The following is an 11,585-nucleotide window of genomic DNA, read 5'->3' on the forward strand; positions in this document are numbered from 1 at the left end:
GGATGGGCTGAGCAATGTACTGCATGCACCGCAGCCTGTTCATCAGCTTCTTGATGCTGGGGCACTATTGGATTTCCAAGGAACTCAAAGTTTAACCTAAAGATTTCTATGTGAAAGACATGGAAAATTCCCATAAAAGAAACTAAAGTCAGGTTTTGTTCCCTCTTACCTTACTCCTAGCTGAAGTACCTCTTGGGCAGCCAGTTTGACTAGCAGAAGCTATGTAAAAAAAAAAATATCCTAGAAATCACAATGGCTTTAGAAACCTGCTTGCTGAATGAAGCAGATAACAGCTAGTGTCTGCTCATAGCATAGAAGGTGACACACTTTGGTGACAGATAAAAATACGCCCCATTGTCATGCTCCTCTTCAGAGAGCTTTAAACACTAGCATCACGTTGAAGCTATTTCAGACAGGGAACACAAGGAGCGGGGAGGTCACCGTTTAGACTTCATCGCACTGGGATGCAAACACAAGGTACCTTCGGTTCTTAGACCGTCGTCCCAACACTGTATGTGAAACAAGAGCCTGGTGGTGTTTCTGGATCGTGACCTGCGTTCGGCTATGTGGGTAACACTACCCTGATCCAGGCATAACCCATCCCCATGCGGAGGGCTGGCCTCCGCTCGGAGGTTCTTCAGGCAGATCCAGACCCCTCTTTGCTAGTCTACGCTTTGTTCTAGTAGCCTCTGATATTGCTAGAGTCAGTTTTCCCTCTGCAGAGAAAAATATAAAATAAGGTATTTCAGGGGAAAGAAGGTAAATGTTCAGAAATGTAACCTGGGAAGTAGCGTGAGCACTTCTCACAGTGTCAAGACAAAGACACTGTGTAAACAACAAAACCCTTAACTTCCTATCAGTACTTCTGCCAGAAACCCCTAAGGTTTACCTCCAATCAATATTTACAATACGGGTAAGGATGTGTTTATTCCGTGATGTACCTGAAGAGCCATAAAGGAGAGACTAGCTTTGGAAACATCTCACAAGTATGTTTATTAGTCAGGAGCACTCTGTCTCAAAAGCATGACCCATTTCATACTTTAAATGGCATTTCATTACAGTGCAGCTGCACAAGCCTCCATTCTCCCTGAATAGATGCTTGATATGCAGAAGGCAGGCTTTCTTATTTACATACATAAGTTCCTGGATTTGTTTAGGTTTGAGGACAGTAGTTCAAGAAAAGTCTGTTTGTCTTCATCATTTGAAAAGGTTCTTTCTTTTCTTTCTCCACTGTTTATTGTCCACATCCTCGGTACCGTCGGGCGGATCTGGCATTACAAAGCCATCAGTCATTTTATAGTAGACTACAGTGGAATCTGACTCAACTATGGCCAAGGTAACTGACAGTGGGGTGTCAGGATCCTCTTGTGGGAGAGATGCTTTCTTCAAGATTTCTCTTATCCTAGAAGAGGAAACAATCCATTAGAAAGGAGTCCACAACCGCCCAACGATGGCACAACAGTAGAAGCGCACCTCTGCTGTTTTTATTCTGCCTGGTTTTATTCTGCAAATTTTTCTTCACTAAAGAAAGTATAATATCTGTTCTAATAAAAATCCAAAGTCATATAATCAAGCAACAAAATCAAATAACAAAGAATCTTATAAAAACATACTCAGTTACATACATCTCTGCTGGAAACAGCTTGACACATGCTTCTAAGCTGTGCTTGGGTGTACTACTGTGCACGTGTCTCAACCATCCTTCAACTACCACAATCATAGCATGGCAATCTCTAATGGCCTTGTTTTCATAGATTAAAAAAAAAAAACAAACCTATCTAATTGAATAACACATGGTGTTTAATTAGAGAACAAAATAATTAAGACTTGCTCCATTTGTAGAGATAAGCCTTCCAGTCTCTGTGCTACAGTTCTCTGCCAGACCACGGAAGACGCAGGAGCTGAAGCCAGGTTTCTCTACCTCCCCGTCTAGACTAGAAGCCACAAGACTAATGTTCTTCTTCAAGACAGTCTGCATAAATAATGTCTTCCTTAAAAATTCAAGACAAAGTTATGCAATTTTTCCTGCTCAGCTTATTTTAAGAATAACATGCCAGTTACTTTTCAGCTCAGAGCTGAGGACGGCACCGATTCCTGGAGTCCTTGTATTACTGTTCCGACTGGGGAGCAAGTACCCCAGGGCAGAACAGTAACACTCCCCATAGCAAGCACGACCACAGGGAGCTTTCTCCTTCACCTAAATGTCGGGTGCAAGAGGGCTCATCTGGGATTGCCAGGACAGGTTACGCTCCGGGGAGAGGTCAGTGGGAAAAAATCACCCCTCACTTCATGTGCCCCCGAGATCTCCTTCACCAGAAAATGGGCATTTCTGAAGCTGGGCACTGTAGTTGAAAATAAGGCTCTTTCTAAATGCATCAGCTTTCAAACTTTAATCATCATCTTCCTTCCAAACCTCTTTGATCCCTTAATAAAAGCCAAATGGAAAGCGGCAGAGAATATGCAGCAGCCTGGAAAAGCCTATGCTATTAAGCCCGTGACCCTCTTAAGTATCCATCTGGGTTCTGAACCGTTCATAATTCAACGTGGCTAAACTCAGTACTGCCTTTTCTTTTGCTTTCACTAACGGCCCATATATCACGCAAGGCAAGGCAGTACAATATAGTTAGCGAGTCATTTCATGCAACAGAGATACTAAGGCTGTGAAAAGCCATATTCTGGTCCTCCTACCATCAGCACAATTCGTAACAAGAGAACAAATAAGCAAAGAGATCTATATTGGCCACTGGCAGAAGAGAGACACCTGCAAAAGACTCCTATTTCAAGCAACGTGACATTAACTTCTCCGCTCCCTGCCACCTTGGCACTGCTTTGTCTGCACGTTTGTAGACAATTCATGGACGGAGGTGCTCTGCAACAAGAAAGAAATGCATCCCTCTATGAGCAATGCCTCAAATACGGCAAGGCCTTCCAGTAAAAGCACCACCTAGTAAGAGGGGTCACTGCCTGCTGCAGCTGCACCAGTAAGTACCATGCGACTCGCAGGTGCACAAGCAGGGACCGGGACTGCAGCGAGCAAGGACAAATGAACTGGATGTACCTCTGTGCTGATGCTGGGCACCTTCCGCTCTTCTCACTTCCAGCCCCTCTTTAGGGGTACCTCCAGCCCCACAACGTCTTGCCATAGCTCTGGAGGGTGACAAGGGCCTGGGGAAGGATTCCAGATGTCCTTCCAGACATGCTACACATGCACAAAGCAGGAATCCACTTGTCACACCTTGGCAGCTCACGTCTGGAGAAGCTCTGAACAAGTTATCAATGATGCGGCCAGGCTACTTACTGGCAGAGACCCAGTGAGGAAAGAACCATCCATGGCTTTTTATGAAGCATATAATATCCACTATTAATCTCTCTCTTTCTCCTGGGAATGTGAAATAGAAATAATAATAAAAAGCCAAATACAGGCACAGCTACCCGGCAGAGACATTTTGGGACCCAAAGAAACCAAACGCACGTTGAGTGTGGACAGTCCCATATCTGGAAGCAGACTCAGGCAGTGGCTTGTATTCACCTCAGCCAGGGCAGAAGCTCCTTCATATTTTCTTTAGTAACTGTCACCGTTTCTCTTCCTAGTCTATTAGGGGGATGGATGTAACAGCGAGGCCCTAGATCTAGATATCCCATCACTCATGATTTCTTCTTATACTGTCAAGCAGAGCCATCTGAACCTCTGTTTCCCCCATTTAGCACTTAGACTTAGAAGATGCACCATGATCCCAAAAGAGGCCAGATCCTGACAACAGACTGATGAAGCTTCTTTGCATCCTGACTTACTTTTCAGCAGACTGAGTTTCTGTCTTTATGTAAAGAGCACAAAGGCATGCCATCGCCCCATGATGATCTGCTAACACTGCTGTCCACAGAGCCCAGTGCCTTCCACTGCACATGGGCAATCTGCCTCTATCGCTGTAAAGAATTAAAACTCCAAAGGCAGGATGCTCCTCTTCCCCCTTTTCTCAACACAGGCAGCTCCAAAACAAGAGCTCTCATTCATGCATACCACAACTTGCCATAATGCAATGCAGCACATCTGCAGATTAGCGAGAGGGTATCTTTTAAAAGAATAAGCTCTGGAATTCAGGAAGTCTGTATCAGGCGCCTGCGTTTCCTCCCCTCCCCTGAAGGCATCACTGTTAGCCTCTGCATCCAGCATGTTCATAAAGCTTCTCTGCAGCACGGACATTTCAAAGAAGGAGTCACAGAACATCTGGGTTTGTGCTGATTTCACTGCACTTGCTAACTGCCACGAACACAAAGATGAAATATTGCAGGAAAGGTATAGCTCTTTTCATCCTTTTGATGTATCTAACACTGTCTATGAAAATAAAAGAAAAAGGCAAGAAGTGTTCTTGGCCTTCTGAAATTCAAAGGAATGAATGTTTGACCTCCTAAACAAGGCTAGAAGCCTTTATTTCAAGAGACACAGCCCTCTAGGCTGCCCATCTCACACGACTGCATTCAATGACTAAAATGAAGTCTTAAACAAGAAGCCCATACGTAACACCTCCCCCAATAGAGCTAGCTGACTTCATTTAATAAGTAAATGGTTACAGATAAGCTCCTTAATAACCAGTACATCTGCTACACCATACAAGTCATGTCAGTTATAAAAGATCGCTTTTGCTTAAGTAAAAGTGGATATAACTTTTCTGCAAGTGTCAAATATTAGAAGCCTCTGGAACAGCGAAATTCAATACATCCAGTACTTTGGCATGCTCCACCAACAGCCTTTATAACCTCCATTCTCCAGCGTCCTGACCAGCCTTTTCCTCGTGAGTCACAACTGTTTTAGGACACATTCCGCAAACATTGTTCCCAGTGATGCCAAGGGGTCCACAATGACTCTGGTTTTGGCTCCCCAGCCATGCTGCAACAGCATGAGCCCCACAGAAGCCCTGGTGTCGAGCATTTGGCATGGACTGGCTCCACCTGGTTCCTCCTTTTCAACGGGCATTCAGGTATGCCCACTCCACTGGCAAGACATCAAGTTTGAAGCAGAACCTAGAGACTTAACATGAGAAAAGGTGCAGCTGAGAAACAGTTCATACTGTCCTGCAGTATCTGAATGAAAGCTCAGCATGTTTTCAATACCATCTCAAGTAAAGCCTGTGTTGGAAGAATGCACCATTCCACTCTGTTGTCTCCTGAAGGACACTGTACAGCACAATACTCAATCACCTGAGTACATGTCCACCCACAGGCTCAGCCTCGTTCATCGCCTCAGCCTGGCTAGGAAGCCTGGGGACGGTCAACCCCATACAAAAGAAGAGGGAAATTTTTCACCTTTACCCCATCTTAATTTTTTGTTACAAAACACTTTTGTACTAGGTACACACATCAGAAATCTGTACTGTGTTTCCTAGTGATCTCCTTCTAATAAAACAAACATCGCCCTTTTCACTCCAGAGAAGGAAATAGACATACGACTGGTGAATTTCAGGCAATTGTAACTTGAGGTTTTAACTGACTGTCCAAAAACTAAAAGAGAATGGAATCATAACGGAAATATAACATGGGCAGAAATTTTTATGACAAACAAAAGAGTATTTCAGCCATATAGCCCATGCAAGTACCTCCAAGAAGCTGCAGAAACTCTGGAAGCTCAGAGCAGTTTTATGGAGGTTGCATAGTGCTCCATTGAGCTGAAATGGAACTACTGCCTTCCATACCACAAAAGCCAAAGACTTTCAATCTGCCCTTTATACTCGGATGAATAATTCATTGCAGGCTTGGCCAGCCCAAACAGCTCCCTCCCCTCCATGCAAGGCAGGGCTGAAGAGTCAACACAAGTTGGTCTCTGTACCGCCGCAGAGATCATTACTCTGTGCAGTGGAGTGCACCATTGTACCAGACCTGTTCAGACAGGCACCATGACAAGAGAACCAAGGCAGAGGAAACCCCCCTAAAAGCACAATACCTTGAATTTAGCCAGCACTACAAACACAGCACAGCATGGCTCACCATCAGGAACGCTGCTCCTCATCTAGATACAGGGCAGGCAGCAATATTAACTTAGTGCCTCAAAATATATGGGAAGAAGCACATGGTGGTGGGAGACGGTGTAAATGGATGCCACTACTCCTTGGGATTTGTTTCCAAACTAAAGGAACATGGGATGCCAGAAGAAACTCAGGTTTTTGTAATGGAAAAAAAAATAACACCAAAGAAAACATCATGTGCCTCACTGATCAGGAAAAGGAATTGAAACCCCAAGGAACATAAAACCCTTTTTTCCATGGAAGTTGAAAAAGAAAACAAGACAAATCATTCAAAAGGGAGGAATCAGAATTCAGCGAAGTTGTATAAGATACACCAACCGTAGGACATTCAATCATAGTACTGCACAACCAACCCAGCTGTATGAGTCACATCAATCACTTTTATACTACTGAGTTTGCATTTAGAAGCCATTAATTACATTTTCAATGTGTGATTTACTGTATGAATAAACTCAAATAATGCTTATATCAGAAGAGCTACTGACAAAACTGTGAAGAGGATACAAGATAAGGAGTGCGTCACACTTCCAACGCATTTAAAATAACAGGGCTTCTTACAAGCAAAACCACTTCAGATTAGAGGAAGATCTATTTCACAAACTACTGATTTAGAAGAGGATAAATTGCTTCCAGTCCTTGCATTCACTTGTACTCATACCTCTTCCTCTACCTTTAGCAGGTTAACACAAAAAACCAAAGCATTGCTTTGAACACAAGGCAAAGCAGCGTAGTACAAAAGCTTCCCTGTCTACATATAGCTTGGGAAGTCAAATGAGAAATTATTATTTAAGACATCAGATACCCAACACACCTCCTGCTATCAATAATCACAACAACAAAATATTCATCGCTGTCAGAACAAAGAGGCAGTAGCAGTATAACGCTGTTTCCAACTCCTTCTGCAGGATACCTTTTAATGGCCTCCCTCCGCGCTACATAACTCTGAGCTACAGATATTGTCTATATCCCCTGGTTTTTGCCTACGATTCCTGCAAAGGAGCTGAGGAGCTGAAGCTGTCCTTCCTCTACGAAGCCAGACCAGGCCCCTCTGATCAGTGGTGACTCGCTAATGAAATGCCACGCATGCACACGCACATTCAATAACACAAACACAAGCATATACAATCTTCCTGCCTGATGACACCTATGGGTATTGAACACATACAGGCTTTAACGGACTCACCTGGCATTACAGCCCAGTATTCAGCTCATTTTCGTGACAATACACTCTGTGTAGTTACTCTGTAGCGAAACCTAGTCACAAACTGTATTTTTAATCAATGTGATGCATTCACTCTTTGCTTCTCTAACACACATCCTTCCAGTAATGGATTCCATCCGCACTGGTGCCAGAAGCAGAGCAAACAGTATCACCACAGTACAAACAAGTTCAGAAGCTCCAAGTGAAAAGCTCCAATGAAACAGTAAAAGATAGGACATACAAGCAGTGCAATATCTCACTGTCATTAAAAGCCAATTAGAACACACTTGCTGGCAATGATCCAATACCAGGAATCAAAGTTTCCAACCTAAGTGGAAACGCACTACATTAAAACAAGCACAACTCAGCACATATCCTAATTTGCTGCCTTCTTTTCCCACCTAAAATCTATTTTGAACTGTGAGTAGCAGCGTGTCCCTTTCACACACATACAGCGACCTGCTTCTTGCTGAGAGGCTGAATGACACTCAAGCATTTCATCCCGCAAGACCTCTCACCAGCTTTCCTCTGTTGTGGAGATCACACCGCATTTCTCTGTAAGGCCAAGCCCACAAGAGAGACTGACCAGTATTTGCAAATGGAAGATTTTTTCAGCATGTAGATAGTATTCAAATCCATCAATATCTATTAAGTACATTTTCTCCCCCCTCACAAACATGCTCTTAGGGAAACACACAGCAGAATTAAGATGGAAGTCTGTTTGCAAGAGACCGACTGGTCACTTCTGAAACCTCAAAAAGAAGCAATAACCATAGCATGTCTAAAACATCAATCCTAGAGTGCACACACATACATGTCTGCTAAGTGCAACTCATTAACTACCTACTACTGTGTCAGGCTGCTGCCCAGAGAGCAAATGGAAACAGCAAACACTAGCAAGATCTGTAAAGCCAGCCCTGTGCATATGCTCCTAGCAAGAGTAGGAACAGAAGAAATTGAAATATGTACTACCATATGATGCAGCTGAAATAGTTCAGGTCTTCAGAGATGTCACAGGAAAGAATGGCAAATACCAGCAAGAGAAGGCAACCATTATCAGCGAGTAAATCAGACTGTGGGTCTGAGGCTGCTCTAAGGGCCAGTTAAAATACGCTGTAAAATTACTGAAGGGGAATTTCTCTAGGCTGCAAATATCTGTAATATCACAAAGTCACAGCCATGCTGTCCTCCACTTGAAAATTACTTGGTCTTGCACATGTAAGGAGAGTAAGTAAAAAAATCACAGCTCAAGGGACAGTTACACATTAGACTTCGGATAAGTAAGAGGAATTTCCGGTTGAAAGTAGCCAAATTATACTTTCAAAACAAAAAGCAAACCAAGCCAAACACACCAGGCTTATCCATAAATTTGACAATAATAATAAAAAAAAAAGTTTATTCTTAAACAGGTCTGAGGGGATTTCTTTCCTTTTGGGTACTTTAAAGCCCAGTGACACAAGAAGTATTGCTAGATTTCCCACACTACAAAAAAGCAGCACAAGAATGTTCAAAACATAAACTGTGAAGGTCTTGTATTCTGACCTTGTCTCTCAAAGACATACTTTGATATCCATTGTTATCTCCTAGAACAAATGCAACTTCTGAACAATATGAAGTCTTTATCAGCAGGAGTCTCTTGCTGTGGGAAGCTGACATCAAAGGCGCACCACTTGCAGAGAGGGAGAAGCAGAGATTGATGCAGCTTAGAAAATTAATGAAATCTCAACTTTGCATGTATGTTTGCAGCACCCAAAATAACTCTGCTTACAGGCTGAGATACTGCTTTCCTCTGATGCTGCTTTGTATCCTCCCCCTTCCCCTCCTGACCAAGTCATCAGCAGCCTGTTAAATATATCTGTTCTTCATTTTGTCTTATTGGTAACACGAGCCAAACACTGACCACATCCTCACCTCTCGTGGCTTAACGATATGTGCACAGGTACCGGCACCATCACTTGGAGACTGTCCTGTTCCTTTTCACGTGCGTGTAAGCATACAAGCTGCAGTTCTGCTACTCCGACATGCTTCACTTCATGCCAGTTTCTCCCTAGAAAGGTTCATCATCGAGGAGAAGGACCAGAACACAAACACATGAATTTTAATAATTCAAATATAAAATTTGATATTTAAGTTAACATCTAAGGTTCTGCTTTCCCTCCCTCTCCTCACAGGACATTTCCCATGAGAGACAACAACCCCATTCAACTGTGAAATTCCCCTTCTGAGAAACAATCCTGCTAAAGAAACCCACAGGAGCAGTACTAGGTCTGCTGACTCCAGAGTTACACTGATTGATGGTGAAAAGGGATCTGTCTGACAAAGCTTTGTTTCAAAAAGGCAAAAAGAAGATAAAAACCATGCAGCTTTTGTCATCTAGAGCATAAAACTGTATCCAAATTTGGACTTTATCAGTACCCTAAACTGTGAAGCATGTCAACTAAAAGCACGATTAATGATAGTACACAGTTCTTCCCTTCCATTTGAAGGGATAAAGCTAAAAGTTTTTGCTGCAAAACTACAGGAGCCTTCTCTTAAAGCCTATTAGGGCATTTTCTTCAGAGGTGTAACAATAACAGACACAGTGCTTTCTGGCCTGTAAAATCCCTCCCTTCCCTGACCTTTAGAACCACCAGCCTCCAAGAGAAACTGAAATATTTTTATTAGCCTGGCTGCCTGCCTACCTATAGTTGCTTTTCAATACAGCCAACTTGGAAGAACCACAGGCAGAAGTTTACATATCACATAAATCTCTCACAAGACAGCAGAAGACTACACTGCATTGGTCATAATTATTGCCACCAGACTTCCAAATTATCTTCTTTCCTATAGGAATCCTTGCCCTTTCCAGAGAACAGCATCCTAATCAGGCCAGCACACATCAGCCATTTGCTAAACGGTAACCTTAGTGAAACACTGTGATTTAGTAACTTTGACATTAATCTACAAATGAGGACACTCTTACCAGCACAACCCCTGAACTTGTAACTTCACCTTTCTATTTTTCCTTCCCCTACTCCTCTCTTTTTTTCCCCATGCTGAGTGCCTTTGCCCTGGAACGCCTGCACCCGTAACTGCTGGACAAAATGGGTCCTCATCTTCAAAATGGGCTTTTGAAGCCCAAAATGGGCTCCAGGTAGGCACAGGATAGAAATCTTCAGCACCAAAATACCGTCTGTTTCTTAAATAACCACCACTGCATTACGTTTCAAAAACAACGCCAAGGACTTTGTAGGAAAGGTCCTGATAGTGCAAAAATTTCAATAGCACCTAAGACAAACACATTTGTTGAGATGTCTATCCAGTCGCTTCATCAAATTACCTTCCAGGAGGTCCAGGTATACCACAAACGCAGCATAGATCTGAGCGCTGTCGGATATATCAAGAGACATCATTTCTGTGAACTGAAACCCAAAAAGTAACGCTGGTGAAGGAGAGCAGAAGTTATATTAAGAATGCACAGACCAAACCCAGAACGTGTACGGCCATCTAAGCCACTGAAATCAGTTTTAAGGACCAACAGGCAACTAAAAAGCAGTACTTGTTTTCTGACAGTATCTTAAGAGCTCTTTTCTCCACATTCCCCCTATTTCAGCGCTTAAGAAAGCACGCCAGATAAACAAATACATGGGGAATCGCAACTATTTCTGGAACAGATCTGGCTTTGTGGAGAAAGCTTATGAATTTTACCTATTTTTGCTGCAGTACATCAACATAAGGTGACAGCCAAATTAAATACTTCCATGTTTTCAGTGCACTAAAAATTAAGATGGAGTCAAAGCTTAGGACGCTTGCGCTTTCCAGCTGCGATTTAAAAAAAACAAAAACCAAAAAACGTTTCAAGCATCTAAAACCTCGTCCCCTCGGAAAAGCGGCAACCCCCCCAACAACCCCATTTGGCGCTCCTCACGGGCCGGGGGGCGAGCCCCCTCAACAGGCCCGATATCGCCAAACACGTTTTGTTAACATCTCCTCCTCCAGCAACTCTTCGCGGGGGGGGACGGGACACACACGACACAACGACCCCCTTCACCGGCCCCGCGGCCTCGGGGTGCCCATGATCACCGACAGGAGCCCTCCCCCCTTGAGATGCTCCTCAAAGCCATGGGGAAGGGGGAATCCTGTCAGGGGCCTGGACAACGGGCACGGGCAGGAAAGAGGGACCTCCCCCCGCCTCAGCCGGCTGGGCCCCAACGGCGCCCCCCCACCGCCCCTCAGCGCCCGGGCCGCCGCCCCGCGCCCGGGCCTACCGTGGGGTGAGTCGCCATCCAGTTGCCGCCGGCACCCCCCGCCCAGCCCCCCTGGCCCCCCGCCGGGCCGCAGCCCCCCTCCGCCGGGCCGGCCGCCGGCTCCATGCGCTCCCCGGTGTA

The 11,585-nt window shown here is 44.2% G+C and overlaps 1 protein-coding gene across 1 annotated transcript; it reads right to left on the minus strand.

Annotated features, from left to right (window-relative positions):
- Positions 1 to 968: 968 nt before the first annotated feature.
- Positions 969 to 11,585, minus strand: TSEN15 (tRNA splicing endonuclease subunit 15). The gene is made up of 4 exons (XM_074598440.1): positions 11,466 to 11,585; positions 10,538 to 10,619; positions 9,130 to 9,265; positions 969 to 1,402 (listed from the first exon to the last, which is right to left on the minus strand). The coding sequence occupies exons 1-4, from the start codon at positions 11,568 to 11,570 to the stop codon at positions 1,198 to 1,200; spliced, it is 528 nt and encodes a 175-aa protein (XP_074454541.1). The 5' UTR covers positions 11,571 to 11,585; the 3' UTR covers positions 969 to 1,197.

The sequence above is a fragment of the Larus michahellis genome, chromosome 8 (genome assembly GCF_964199755.1).
Source record: "Larus michahellis chromosome 8, bLarMic1.1, whole genome shotgun sequence".
Taxonomy (NCBI): Eukaryota; Metazoa; Chordata; class Aves; order Charadriiformes; family Laridae; genus Larus; species Larus michahellis.

Bases quoted from the DNA above. Each gene is read 5' to 3' on its own strand.
- TSEN15 (XM_074598440.1), bottom strand. From the start codon at position 11,570: ATGGAGCCGGCGGCCGGCCCGGCGGAGGGGGGCTGCGGCCCGGCGGGG. The intron at 10,620-11,465 runs GTAGGCCCGGGC...TTTGGGTTTCAG, and splicing joins GGATGGCGACTCACCCCACG to TTCACAGAAATGATGTCTCT. The intron at 9,266-10,537 runs GTAATTTGATGA...GAACCTTTCTAG, and splicing joins ATACCTGGACCTCCTGGAAG to GGAGAAACTGGCATGAAGTG.